This window comes from Coregonus lavaretus, assembly GCF_964263955.1.
Source record: "Coregonus lavaretus genome assembly, chromosome: 15".
Classification (NCBI taxonomy): domain Eukaryota; kingdom Metazoa; phylum Chordata; class Actinopteri; order Salmoniformes; family Salmonidae; genus Coregonus; species Coregonus lavaretus.
The window spans coordinates 11,609,049-11,624,691 of NC_140002.1; the positions used below are offsets into that span (position 1 = coordinate 11,609,049).

General features: G+C 42.5%; 1 protein-coding gene across 1 annotated transcript in view; it reads left to right on the top strand.

Moving 5' to 3' along the window:
* doc2b (double C2-like domains, beta) overlaps positions 1-15,643 on the top strand; it is a 324,284-nt gene that overhangs the window by 224,598 nt on the left and 84,043 nt on the right. Inside the window, exon 11 of the mRNA XM_084178089.1 lies at positions 4,885-4,959. Within this exon, the coding sequence (XP_084034215.1) occupies positions 4,885-4,959 (75 nt within the window). The remainder of the gene's footprint in view (positions 1-4,884; positions 4,960-15,643) is intronic.

Sequence of the window (15,643 nt, forward strand, 5' to 3'; positions counted from 1 at the left end):
TGCATGGATACCCAGGCCGAGGGAGATTGACAGTTATTTTGTGTTTCTTCCATTTGCGAGTAATCGCACCGACTGTTATCACCTTCTCACCAAGCTGCTTGGCGATGGTCTTGTAGCCCATTCCAGCCTTATGTAGGTCTACAATCTTGTCCCTGACATCCTTGGAGAGCTCTTTGGTCTTGGCCATGGTGGAGAGTTTGGAATCTGATTGATTGATTGCTTCTGTTGACAGGTGTCTTTTATACAGGTAACAAGCTGAGATTAGGAGCACTCCCTTTAAGAGTGTGCTCCTAATCTCAGCTCGTTACCTGTATAAAAGACACCTGGGAACCAAAAATCTTTCTGATTGAGAGGGGGTCAAATACTTATTTCCCTTATTAAAATGCAAATCAATTTATAACATTTTTGACATGCGTTTTTTTGGATTTTTTTGTTGTTATTCTTTTCTCTCACTGTTCAAATAAACCTACCATTAAAGTTATAGACTGATCATTTCTTTGTCAGTGGGCAAACGTACAAAATCAGCAGGGGATCAAATACTTTTTTCCCTCACTGTACATGTCCATCTGACAATGCCCTAGTACAAGGATGGGCAACTCCGGTCCCTGCCGCTGTAGCTGATACTGCACATCAATGGCGTTTGGTTGATATAGGGAGATATACAGTGCCTTGCAAAAGTATTCAGACCCTTTGGTTTTCTTCACATTTTGTGTTACAAAGGGGGAATACAATGGATTTAATTGTCATTTTTTGTCAACAATCTACACAAAATACTCTAATGTCAAAGTGGAAGGAAAATTCAATAAAATAAAAAAAGATTGATAGAAAAATGTACAAACTAAAACATAGTCATTGCATAAGTATTCAGCTCCCTGAGTCAATACATTAGAATATTTGTATTCTTCTTTCCACTCATTTAGGTCATTATTGTGCAGTCACTACAATGATGTTGATCCATCCTCAGTTTTCTACCATCACAGACATTGAACTCAGTAGCTGTTTTAAAATCACTGATGGTAACATCCCTGAACAGTTTCATTCCTGTCCTGCAGCTCAGTTCAGAAGGACGACTGTATCTTTAATGTGTCTGGGTGGTTTAATCCACAGCATAATTATTAACTTGACCATGCTTAAAGAGATATTCAATGTCTGATTAGTTATTGTTACCAATCTACCAATCACTGCCCTTCTTTATGAGGCTTTCGAAAAGCTCCCTGGTCTTTGTAGTTGAGTCTGTGCTTGAAATGCAATACTTGACAGATGTGTGTATGAGGGACAGAGGAAGGGTTAGTCATTCAAAATTCATGTCAAACCTTTTTTTCATGTAATTTATTATGTGATTTGTTAAGCCAAATTTGACTCCTGAACTAATTTAGGCTTGTCCTAACAAAGTGGCTGAATACTTATGCAACAACTATATTTTAGTTATGAATTTTGTATTTATAAAAAAAATAGATATATACAAAAAATGATTCTTACACTTTGACATGAGTATTTTGTATAGATTGTTGACACAAAATGACAATTAATTCCATTTTAGTTCCACTTTGTAACAATAAAATGTGAAGAAATCCAAGGGGTCTGAATACTTTTGCAAGACACTGTATAAAGATTGGCTAAAGCATTGCAAAGTTGTTATGACTCACCAAATAATTAATTGTTTTGTGTTGCCGATATTAGTATTAGAAAAGCAACCACTGCCAAGACTTGAGTCTATTTGAATGAATTAATCCACTATTTTATGGATGCTATCCATCTCTCTGTTTGCTGTAGAGATTTCACTACTTTGTCATCTTTTTCAGTTCATCCATATTAATTTGCAGACAGCCACATAAAATAACTTTGCGGCATGTCAAGTCAGCCACACTAGTAAAGCAAACAAATATAAACATTGCATTGTTGGTTTCCCTTTTTCCTGAAAACTATTCACTCTGTATTCAGCAGTGATAAGCCATGAGTATCTGCATGAAGGATAATCTACCCAGGATTTACCGGCTGTCTGTTTGATTTACTCTAAATGTCAGGATATCAGGATTCTCAGAATATGCCTAAACATGAGACATTTTATTAATGTTGAGAAGCTCACTGGTCAGCAAAAGCACCTATAGCATTCCATGGCAGATCAAAGAGTGTTTGTCCATGTCAAGCCAGAACACCTTGGCTGATATGAGAGATTAATGTCGAACACCTCCATTGCATTTTCATACAAAGTTTTCTCTGAAAGGTGAAACAAGACTGATATCCATAGACTCTGGGGGCTACTGCTAAGAGATAGAGTCACAGGGATATTACCAAAACATATGTTCTGAAGTAATCTCCCCCTGTCCCATTAGATATGATTTAACCTGAAGGACTAGCGCTTTGATGACCAATTTGATTCTCGCCCATTATAGTGGAGGTGGTCTGCGCCCAACTGCCTCTGTTCCAATCAAAATGATAAATCCTACCAGAAATTGGGTTACCTTTTGAAATGATCCTTATATTTATGTCAGGCTGATCCTGTTCGATAAGAAAACAAAGCCCACGTGTGTTTAAGACTGAGAAAGATGGTAGTATTGCAAGTTAGTATACTCATCTTATTGACTGCATTCCAGTGAGCCATGTTGCATTTGTGATATGAATGGGAGCTAGAAGTCATGTCCTATTCTGAGTAAACCTATACATTGTTCTTTAGAGCATGTCCAACCAATCTTTTTCAGTTTGTAGAGAAGAAAAGATAACCTACATATGACATTGCAGCTCCCAAATGCTTTTATTGAGCCAGCTGTACCATGTACTGTATCTAGAGGCTCATCTTCCACACTTACACTGTTACCAGTCTCTGTTTTAAGTGACTGTTCCCCTGTACAAAGGGTTCCCTCTCTCTCTCTAGCCAGAGCTTCATTGATTGGACCTGAAGCACCATGGCCATGCCTGTCTGCAATAGCATACCATAGGTCTGAGGAAACCAAGTGTTTGAAAATGTGATTATTTTAGTTTTTTCTCTGGTTTTATGAACGCTGCAACCAAGCAATATCCCTATCCCTAGCTAGCATGCTAGTAGACACACATAGACTTCCAGGCATTGTGCTAACGCTAGTTAGCATTGGCTCGCAAAACTACCCCTAACTTCCTTCATACTGGATAAACGGCCTCATTGCAAAAATCCCAAAGTATCCCTTTATCAGAAAAGAGGTGTCAGATGAGCTCAGTTATGACGGATAAGCACATTCTGACAGGCACATTCATATTGAGAGTATGGTCCCAGTCTGAGTGGTATTAACCTTGTGCTGTTTTCTATTCTATGGAAATAGTCCCCACATCAATTCCTTAGTTACGTCCACACCTCTCATTGTCAGGTTGCAGAGTTGCTGTAGGCTACTTTGTGTGTTTGTTAATTACACTGAACAAAAATATAAATGTAACATGTAAAGTGTTGGTCCCATGTTTCATGAGCTGAAATAAATTATCCCAGAAATGTTCCATAGGCACAAAATGCTTATTTCTCTCAATTTCTGGGCACTAATTTGTTTACATCCCTGTTTGTGAGAAGATTTCTCCTTTGCCAAGATAATCCATCCACCTGACAGGTGTGGCATATCAAGAAGCTGATTAAATAGCATTATCATTACACAGGTGCACCTTGTGCTAGGGACAATAAAAGGCCACTCTAAAATGTCCAGTTTTGTCACACATCACAATGCCACAGATGTCTCAAGTTTTGAGGGAGCGTGCAATTGACATGATGACTGCAGGAATGTCCACCAGAGCTGTTGCCAGATAATGTAATGTTCATTTCTCCACCAATGTTGTTTTAGAGAATTTGGCAATACGTCCAACCGGCCTCACAAGCACAGACCACGTGTATGGCGTCGTGTGGGCAAGCGGTTTGCTGATGTCAATGTTGTGAAAAGAGTGCCTCATTGTGGCGGTGTGGTTATGGTATGGGCAGGCATAAGCTACGGACAACAAACACAATTTAATTTTACCGATGGCAATTTGAATGCATAGAGATAGCATGACGAGATCCTCAGGCCCATTGTCATGTCATTCATCTGTCGCCATCGCCTCATGTTTCAGCATGATAATGTGCGGCCACATGTCGTAAGGATCTGTACGCAATTCCTGGAAGCTGAAAATGTCCCAGTTCTTCCATGGCCTGCATACTCACCAGACATGTCACCCATTGACCATGTTTGGGATGCTCTGGATCGACATGTACGACAGCGTGTTCCAGTTCCCGCCAATGTCCAGCAACTTCGCACAGCCATTGAAGAGGAGTGGGACAACATTCCATAGGCTGATCAACTCTATGCGAAGGAGATGTCGTACTACATGAGGCAAATGGTGGTCACACCAGATACTGACTGGTTTTCTGATCCACGCCCCTACTTTTCTGTGACCAACAGATGCATATCTGTATTCCCAGTCATGTGATATCTAAAGATTAGGGTCTAATGAATTCAAATCAATTTACTGATTTCCTTTGATGAACTGTAACTCAATAAAATCTTTGAAATTGTTGCATGTTGCGTTTATATTTTTGTTCAGTATAGTTGATTTACTCACAAATATGCTGACCCAGGACTTCATATCAACCTTTGTAGTTCTCTTGTTAGAGAGCTACCATTCTCTAGAATTATATTTACTCATTAGTCAACTGGAGGTGGTGAGATGGAACTTTTTTGTTTGTGGAAATTAAAGTTATTTTGCTAGCCGTGAAACAGGTCTCACCTCTGGGGTTTGTAATTAGCTGACATGGCTTTTGTTCTTCTGACGAGGTTGTGCACTTGACAGAAACAAAAGTGTTTGACTTAAATTGGATGTCAGGTGGTCTTGTATGTCTGGCAGGTACTACCTTGTGAACTCTTACGACACTCTCTTCTTTGTCTGTCTCTCCCACAGGGGCTAAAACCCATGGACCACAATGGGCTCTCGGATCCGTATGTCAAACTGCACCTGCTGCCTGGGGCCAGTAAGGTACGTACCTGTCTTATTGTACACACATTAAAGGTACACTATAAAAGTTTAGTTGCTAACTCAAATTGTGTGTGTTGTCTGTACAGTTCATAGGCACTATGATAATAGTAATATATTTATTTCCTCATAAAAACCCTGCAATCCGTAATTTTAGGCTAACAATCGTTTGCAATGTAAGCTTTTGCTCATGGGAATCAGGCGATGTGCCCTTTTCTTTCCAATGAGGTCATTTCTGGACAATACTTTTTGCCATTTAGGGGACCCTTTTTGGCTCACCATGTGTATTACACGGCAAAAACAACGTGTAAGATGTTTTCAGACCTCAAATGTGGCCTTCTGTTGAGATAAGTCCAAGTCCAAGCCTGTGTGCTTTGTAGTTCCAGCGATATTCCACTATCCAAAATGAATAGAAAAGATACAGTGAGGGAAAAAAGTATTTGATCCCCTGCTGATTTTGTACGTTTGCCCACTGACAAAGAAATTATCAGTCTATAATTTTAATGGTAGGTTTATTTGAACAGTGAGAGACAGAATAACAACAACAAAATCCAGAAAAACGCATGTCAAAAATGTTATAAATTGATTTGCATTTGAATGAGGGAAATAAGTATTTGACCCCTCTGCAAAACATGACTTAGTACTTGGTGGCAAAACCCTTGTTGGCAATCACAGAGGTCAGACGTTTCTTGTAGTTGGCCACCAGGTTTGCACACATCTCAGGAGGGATTTTGTCCCACTCGTCTTTGCAGATCTTCTCCAAGTCATTAAGGTTTCGAGGCTGACGTTTGGCAACTCGAACCTTCAGCTCCCTCCACAGATTTTCTATGGGATTAAGGTCTGGAGACTGGCTAGGCCACTCCAGGACTTTAATGTGCTTCTTCTTGAGCCACTCCTTTGTTGCCTTGGCCGTGTGTTTTGGGTCATTGTCATGCTGGAATACCCATCCACGACCCATTTTCAATGCCCTGGCTGAGGGAAGGAGGTTCTCACCCAAGATTTGACGGTACATGGCCCCATCCATCGTCCCTTTGATGCGGTGAAGTTGTCCTGTCCCCTTAGCAGAAAAACACCCCCAAAGCATAATGTTTCCACCTCCATGTTTGACGGTGGGGATGGTGTTCTTGGGGTCATAGGCAGCATTCCTCCTCCTCCAAACACGGCAAGTTGAGTTGATGCCAAAGAGCTCCATTTTGGTCTCATCTGACCACAACACTTTCACCCAGTTCTCCTCTGAATCATTCAGATGTTCATTGGCAAACTTCAGACGGGCCTGTATATGTGCTTTCTTGAGCAGGGGGACCTTGCGGGCGCTGCAGTATTTCAGTCCTTCATGGCGTAGTGTGTTACCAATTGTTTTCTTGGTGACTATGGTCCCAGCTGCCTTGAGATCATTGACAAGATCCTCCCGTGTAGTTCTGGGCTGATTCCTCACCGTTCTCATGATCATTGCAACTCCACGAGGTGAGATCTTGCATGGAGCCCCAGGCCAAGGGAGACTGTTGTCACCTTCTCACCAAGCTGCTTGGCGATGTTCTTGTAGCCCATTCCAGCCTTGTGTAGGTCTACAATCTTGTCCCTGACATCCTTGGAGAGCTCTTTGGTCTTGGCCATGGTGGAGAGTTTGGAATCTGATTGATTGATTGCTTCTGTGGACAGTTGTCTTTTATACAGGTAACAAACTGAGATTAGGAGCACTCCCTTTAAGAGTGTGCTCCTAATCTCAGCTCTTTACCTGTATAAAAGACACCTGGGAGCCAGAAATCTTTCTGATTGAGAGGGGGTCAAATACTTATTTCCCCCATTAAAATGCAAATGAATTTATAACATTTTTGATATGCGTTTTTCTGGATGTATTTGTTGTTATTCTCTCTCTCACTGTTCAAATAAACCTACCATTAAAATTATAGACTGATCATTTCTTTGTCAGTGGGTAAACGTACAAAATCAGCAGGGGATCAAATACTTTTTTCCCTCACTGTAAGAACAATATAATTTCCAGATTTATTGTGCTTATCTTTTCCTTTTTTTTTTTTTTGTCATTTAGCAGACGCTCTTATCCAGAGCGACTTACAGTTAGTGAGTGCATACATTTTCATACTGGCCCCCCGTGGGAAACGAACCCACAACCCTGGCGTTGCAAGCGCCATGCTCTTAGTCACTTTAATAATGTTTACATATCTGCATTACTCATCTCATATGTATATACTGTAATCTATACTATTCTACTGTATCTTAGTCCATGCAGCTCCAACTTATGTATATACTATATTCTATACTATTCTACTGTATCTTAGTCCATGCCGCTCCAACATCGCTTGTCCATATATGTATATATTCTTAATTCATTCCTTACTTAGATTTGTGTGTATTGGGTATATGTTGTGAAATTGTTAGATATTACTTGTTATATATTACTGCACTGTCGGAGCTAGAAGCACAAGTATTTCGCTACACCTGCAATAACATTCACTTGAGGCGTATAGCTGAGGCGTATAGCTGGATCTACACAACTGATGGTGTGGGATGTGGATTCATCTTGACATTAGGCTACTTTTGAAAACATCTGACGAACTTAGATTTTGGAGTGTAATGTCCTTTAATACTCTAAATGCAGTGATGCATAATGTTGTCATAGGCCTGTGTGTTGCATATCAGATGGTGTCATGTTTGATTATCGTAAATTAACGGACACTTTCATGCCCTGTTATGGAAGCTTGGAATATACAGTAGCTTGCATGAAAGTTTATCTGCTGCTGCTACTCTGTTCTTTATTTTACTCATATTATTATCTGTCCTGATGCCTAGTCACTTTACCCTGCCTTCATGTACACTGAGCAAAAATATAAACACACCATGCAAGCATTTCAAAGATTTTATTGAGTTACAGTTCAAATAAGGAAATCAGTCAATTGAAATAAATGTATTAGTCCCTAATCTATAGATTTCACATGACTGGGAATACAGATATGCATCTGTTGGTAACAGATACAAAACAAGAAAAGAAAGTAGGGGCATGGATCAGAAACCAGTCAGAATCTGGTGTGATCATGATTTGCCTCATGCAGTGCAACACATTTCCTTCGCATAGTGTTGATTCAGGCTGTTGATTGTGGCTTGTGGAATGTTGTCCCAGTCCTCTTCAATGGCTGTGCGAAGTTGCTGGATATTTGCGGGAACTGGAACACGCTGTCGTATACATCGATCCAGAGCATCCCAAACATGCTCATTGGGTGACATGTCTGGTGAGTATGCATGCCATGGAAGAACTGGGACATTTTCAGCTTCCAAGAATTGTGTACAGATCCTTGCGACATGGGGCCGTGCATTATCATGCTGAAACATGAGGTGATGGCGGCGGATGAATGGCACGACAATGGGCCTGAGGATCTCGTCACGTTATCTCTGTGCATTCAAATTGCCATCCATAAAATGCAATTGTGTTCGTTGTCCGTGGCTTATGCCTGCCCATACTATAACCCCACCGCCACCATGGGGCACTCTGTTCACAACGTTGACTTCAGCAAACCGCTCGCCCACACGATGCCATACATGTTGTGTGCCATCTGCCCGGTACAGTTGAAACTGGGATTCATCCGTGAAGAGCACACTTCTCCAAACTGCAGTCAGGTCAAGACCCGGGTGAGGATGACGAGCACGCCGATGAGCTTCCCTGAGACGGTTTCTGACAGTTTGTGCAGAAATCCTTCAGTTGTGCAAACCCACAAATTCATCACTTGTCTGGGTGGCTGGGCTCAGATGATCCCGCAGGTGAAGAAGCCGGATGTGGAGGTCCTGGGCCGGCGTGGTTACACGTGGTCTACGGTTGTGAGGCCGGTTGGACATACCGCCAAATTCTCTAAAACAACGTTGGAGGCGGCTTATGGTAGAGAACCGAACATTAAATTATCTGGCAACAGCTCTGGTGGACATTCCTGCTGTCAGCATGCCAATTGCACGCTCCCGCAAAACTTGAGACATCTGTGGCATTGTGTTGTGTGACAAAACAGCACATTTTAGGGTGGCCTTTTATTGTCCCCAGCACAAGTTGCACCTGTGTAATGATCCTGCTGTTTAATCAGGTTCTTGATATGCACACCTGTCAGGTGGATGGATTATCTTGGCAAAGGACAAATGCTCAGTGATATAAACAAATTTGTGCACAAAATTTGAGAGAAATAAGCGTCTTGTCCATATGGAAAATGTCTGGGTCTTTTATTTCAGCTCATGAAACACTTGTTGCTTTTATGTTTTTGTTCAGTATACATGTCTACCTCAAATACCTCGTACCCCTGCACATTGATCTGGTACTGGTACTTTCACGGTAAAGTCTACACCCGTTGTATTCTGCACATTTGACAAATACAATTTGATTTGATTTGATCAAACTGGCTTAAGTCGTGTTTTTACTGCAGGAAATCATTTATCATATAGTGACACCAGTTATATCGATATACCCCCAGCCTGTCATGTCAGGCTTGTGACAGCGTAGATCGGGCCCTATTACAAGTAGTTTAGGAAGAGTGTTACAGTGATTAATTAGTGAAGAGAGCATTGCTATTGAGCCATTACTCATTTCAGATTATGTCTACGGTTATCAGACGGTTGGCTATGAATTTTATCCATGGTGATCGTGTCCATTCAAAGGGATGACTCATGTTTGCCCATTCTCTCCAACTCCCTCAAGTTCAGCCCGGCCTCATCTTCCATTCAATGCCAAGCCAAGACCTTATGTCATTACCAAAGCCCAGGTAGTCTTTCACTCTGACTTATGTCAGTTCAAGGGTGTTGAATCCTTTAATCAAATTCTTGTAGTGTAGTACCTGCGGATGAAGACAGTTATTTTTACTTGTCTGTTACATTTCCCGGCCACAAATACTGTATTGTCATCTCTGTCTCTATGGTTTAGCCTTCTGTCGTGCCAACAATCCACTTAGCAGCTTCCAATAAGGGTTTCCAAATCAGCCAGGCTGGCCCCAACTGTTTGGACACCTTGACCTCCATGTGGACTCTCCTTCAGACCGTTATTAGGTAATTGATTGGGCGTGAACGTCGGGCATATGGACACTGTTTCATTTGGGGGGCTGAAATTACACCACAAACATGGCAGCTGTGACGGGCCTCAGATGTTCCACACTCCTTGTTAATGGCGGCCATCAAGTGGTCCAGACAGAGAATTTACCTCCAAATTTGTTTTGCTTGTGTCTGAGTTTGGTCTAGCGGTAACGCAGCCAACTCCAGACTGCGCATACCCCGTGAAAAAACGAGGTTACGAAATGTCAATCCCCACGTTGACCTCCTCAACCCGGTCTGCACACCTCTCATCGGTTTCCCCCTCTTTCTTAATCACTATATCTGTCCCAATAAAACAATGACATTTAAAAGATGAGGAAATTCACTTCCCCTTTTTATAAAAACGTAACAACATTTGCCTTAGCAATGGTGTCCACCTCTGGTCCTGGAGAGCGTTAGATAGACACGGTGCTCTGGTTGTTTCAGATATGAATTAGCTGTTTGAGAGGAAACCAATAAGCTGGGGCTTTGTTCCCCGGAACATTCATGTGCGATGACTCAGCGGCAAATAATCCCACCAGTTAATTGAAGATGTTCCTCATCCTCACTATCCATTACTCACCACCACACACAATATCATATTGCTGTTTAGTTCAACTCAACACTGTTCCCTAGCAGAATGTGTGGGCTCGTGAAATCCACCTTGCAAAGCAATGTGCTTCTCCAATCGCTAAAGTGGAGTGAAGTGTCTCATAGCAATGGAACTCTGTGGTAGGAGCTGTTCCAGAACTTTCTATAAAGAGCACAATACAGTGTAAAAGCTACATAGCATTTTCCTCACAAGTCAACAAATAAGCAATGTAGTTTGTCAAAGGGATTGCCAATGACATGAATACGTCTATATGTTTTTTGCCTTAAGCACTTATGGATGTTCATGCATTGCATTTGAAACGTTTCTTAGGTGCTGTTACAGTATGGTATGATGTTTTATGTTGTGCACCCAAGGACACTAAGATAACCTGCCTAAATGACTACCCACCCGTAGCACTGACGTCTGTAGCCATGAAGTGCTTTGAAAGGCTGGTCATGGTTCACATCAACACCATTATCCCAGAAACCCTAGATCCACTCCAATTTGCATACCGCCCCAACAGATCCACAGATGATACAATCTCTATTACACTCCACACTGCCCTTTCCCACCTGGACAAGAGGAACACCTACGTGAGAATGCTATTCATTGACTACAGCTCAGCATTCAACACCATAGTGCCCTCAAAGCTCATCACTAAGCTAAGGATCCTGGGACTAAACACCTCCCTCTGCAACTGGATCCGGGACTTCCTGACGGGCCACCCCCAGGTGGTAAGGGTAGGTAACAACACATCTGCCACACTGATCCTCAACACGGGGGCCCCTCAGGGGTGCCTGCTCAGTCCCCTCCTGTACTCCCTGTTCACCCATGACTGCATGGCCAGGCACGACTCCAACACCATCATTAAGTTTGCCGACGACACAACAGTGGTAAGCCTGATCACCGACAACGATGAGACAGCCTATAGGGAGGAGGTCAGAGACCTGGCCATGTGGTGCCAGGATAACAACCTCTCCCTCAACGTGACCAAGACAAAGGAGATGATTGTGGACTACAGGGGGGGGAAAAAGGACTGAGCATGCCCCCATTCTCATCGACAGGGCTGTAGTGGAACAGGTTGAGAGCTTCAAGTTCCTTGGTGTCCACATCACCAACAAACTATCATGGTCCAAACACACCAAGACAGTCGTGAAGAGGGCACGACAAAGCCTATTCCCCCTCAGGAGACTGAAAAGATTTGGCATGGGTCCTCAGATCCTCAAAAAATTCTACAGCTGCATGTCATGCCCTGACATAGAGTTGGCTAGTTGGTGAGTCAGGGTGTGAATATCTAGTGGTAGTATTTCTATGTTTGGCCGGGTGTGGTTCCCAATCAGAGGCAGCTGTCGCTCGTTGTCTCTGATTGGGGATCATACTTAGGCAGCCAGTTTTCCTGCCTGGGTTGTGGGATCTTGTTTGTGTTCCATGTTAGGCTTGTATGTGTTTAGCCTGAGGACTTCACGTTACATTATTTCTTGTTTTGTTTATTGAGTTTAATAAACATGTTCGCATACCACGCTGACCCGTCTCCCAACGTTCGTGACACTGCACCATCAAGAGCATCCTGACTAGTTGCATCACCACCTGGTATGGCAACTGTTCGGCCTCCGACCGCAAGGCACTACAGAGGGTAGTGCGTACAGCCCAGTACATCACTGGGGCCAAGCTTCCTGCCATCCAGGACCTCTATACCAGGCGGTGTCAGAGGAAGGCCCTCAAAATTGTCAAATACTCCAGCCACCCTAGTCATAGACATAGACCGCACGGCAAGCGGTACCGGAGTGCCAAGTCTAGGTCCAAAAGACTTCTCAACAGCTTCTTCCCCCAAGCCATAAGACTCCTGAACAGCTAATCATGGCTACTCGGACTATTTGCACTGCCCCCCCCACCCCATCTTTTTACGCTGCTGCTACTCTGGTAATTATTTATGCATAGTCACTTTAACTCTACCCACATGTACATATTACCTCAACTACCTCAACTAGCCGGTGCCCCCGCACATTGACTCTGCACCGGTACCCCCCTGTATATATAGCCTCCCTACTGTTATTTTATTTTACTTCTGCTCTTTTTTTCTCAACACTTTTTTATTTATAAATAAATGCATTGTTGGTTAAGGGCTGTAAGTAAGCATTTCACTGTAATGTCTACACCTGTTGTGTTCGGCGCATGTGGCCAATAAAATTTGATTCGATTCTTAGACACATTGTTATATAAGCGTTCCAGCATCGTTACAATACTACTACAGTTATGTGACAGCTCTTTTTGCGTGCATGTCAGATAAATGGTAGGGATGAAAGGGAAGGGGCATATAGAACTCTCTATTTTAATCAAATATCCAACCTCATTCTTATTGCAAAAGATTAGTGACCAGAGGCTGATGCTGCAGATGCAACCGTAAATATAGATACTTCCTCATTTAATGGCTTATGTAAAGCCATTGAATGTGTGATTCATCACTGTGGAATTCTATTGTTACTGCATCGACTCCAGTCAGCAGCCATACAATAGCACTACTTTGCATATCTGTGATTCTAGTGATAACCAAAACCATGTATACCTTATATGTACATTATGTATGTGATTTGTGGTTGTCTTACCTACCTTAAGTTAAATGCAGTGATTCTAAGTCACTGGTGATAACTAGCTAATACAGTCAGCATGCATTGATTGATATTGGTAGATTTGTTTAATTTGAGAAATATTCAAGTCACTGGCAGGCAGCCAGGTTGATATATTGCTGGATGTCGTTTGTGATTAAATGTGTCTCTCACATCAGATGGTAATCAGTTATAGATCACCACTTGTGATGCACAAACAAAGCACCACAGCCGCGAGATAGATTAATACAAAACGGAAGCTTCTTGTTCAAACATTTGTTTATCGAACCCACTGGAATTAATAATTGCCTACTTATTAAGCTCCCAGCATGCATTGATATGCCTATTGTTTCATTTAATTGCAATCTTCCTTTTGCATTTTACGTCTGAAAAACGCACAGCGTTGTCCTTGTGTGTCACTACTGTGGCATTCTGGTGTTGACGAAATCACCCAAGAATTGAGAACGTGTCATATACAGTACACAGGGACATTGTTCACACCTCTGGTTTAACCTGAGAAGAGATTGATATGGATGAGATGGGACGAGACGCATTTCAATCTCCAGATTACATCTGAATTACAGATTAGAAATTGATCGGAAGATGGTGGTGGAGCAGACATAGTAGGAAGGGTGGGACGTGAGGATTGAAACCTTGTCTCGGGGGTGACCGTATTACCGCCACGTCAAATTCCACATGACCGTTGAGTCACGGTAATCTCCTTTTATGCACATTTGTTGGTAGTACCCAACTCGCTAACGACCATCAGGTCACTAATGGCCTGATACTCAACGCTCTATTGTCCCTCTAACCACTCTGATACCAATGCAAATGCAATCGAAAGTACAACAGTGGTATGCAGAATGGCATTTCGGAATTCACAACTCGTCGATCCTTGTCACGGATGGGCTATTGCAGCGGACGACCACACAGGGTTCCACTCCTATCAGCTAAAAACAAGAAGAAGCAGCTCCAGTGGGCACAGGATCGCCAACATTGGACAATTGAGGAGTGGAAAAACATTGCTTGGAACATGACAGCGAGTTCAGTTTACTTGAGTCCCCAGACTTCAACCCAATAGAGCATATTTGGGATGAGATGGAATGGGCTGTTCGCAGCATGAATGTAACATTAAACATAACATTTACATTTAGCAGACGCTCTTATCCAGAGCGACTTACAGGAGCAATTAGGGTTAAGTGCCTTGCTCAAGGGCACATCGACAGAATTTTTTCACCTAGTCGGCTCGGGGATTAGAACCAGCGACCTTTCGGTTACTGGCACAACGCTCTTACCCACTAAGCTACCTGCCGCAATCTGTACCGCCGTCCAATAATGTACCGCCGTCCAATCTGCAGCAACTGCGTGATGCCATCGCGTCAGCATGGACCAACATCCCTGTGGAACATTTCCGACACCTTGTAGAATACCCCGAAGAATTCAGGCTGTCCAACCCGGTACCTAATAAACTGGCGGGCGAGTGTATATGAGCCCAAGGCCCCCTAAAAACACGGAATTAAAATAATGATTGTGTCGTTATACAATGCATAGCCTACCGCATATTACCCACGGCAGAAAGAACAGCAACAACATAGATTGAAGATGTCTTTGGTATATAATTGGTCTAGTCTATACTCCAAAACGAAACAAATTCTAATAATCGCCTTTGAGTGTGAACTGTATTATTATGCATACTGGATGGACTGTTACCTTAGGCTACGCTCCAAACTTTCTTTCCATGAGTCTGGGAGAGAATAGCCTAGTAATAGGGCATTTTTTATATTTTCATAATTAATAGACAGACACATTAGCTACAGAATATCTCACCACCATGTGTTTCCATTTCCTCTTCTCTTGCCTTCATACCTTTCTCCAGCGCGCAGAGAGAGGGGCTGTCAACAGTTTAATGTTTCGTTGTGAAAACATGTTACTATCGATGTACCTTTCTCCAGCGCGCAGAGAGAGGGGCTGTCAACAGTTTAATGTTTCGTTGTGAAAACATGTTACTATCGATGTTCCCGGACAGATTTCACTTGGTTTTCCATATTAAGCACTGGGTAGCTTCAGGAACAGGGTTGGAGATCCCATGGCATACAGAGATTGGGCGGAATATCACCTGTCTCGCAGCGAGAGGCTGCATGCTCCTCAAACAGTGATTGATATGTGGAGTGAAATTAGTGTTCTTATAAGCCCAGACATTTCTATATGTAATCCTGTGTGAAAGCAGAGTTTTGATGGTTACCACTAAAAGAGGAGGATCCCAGCTGCTAATATATTGATTTTCTCAGCTAATAATATTAAGCACATGCTCCACTATAAAACCAGAGTAGCCTACCCGGCATGATTGGAAAAACAAACCACTGGAAGCAGCCTCCATTTGCTATTCGAGTGCTTATGTATGACATGTATTTTCCCCCTGCCCCTGTTCCTGCACATTTGA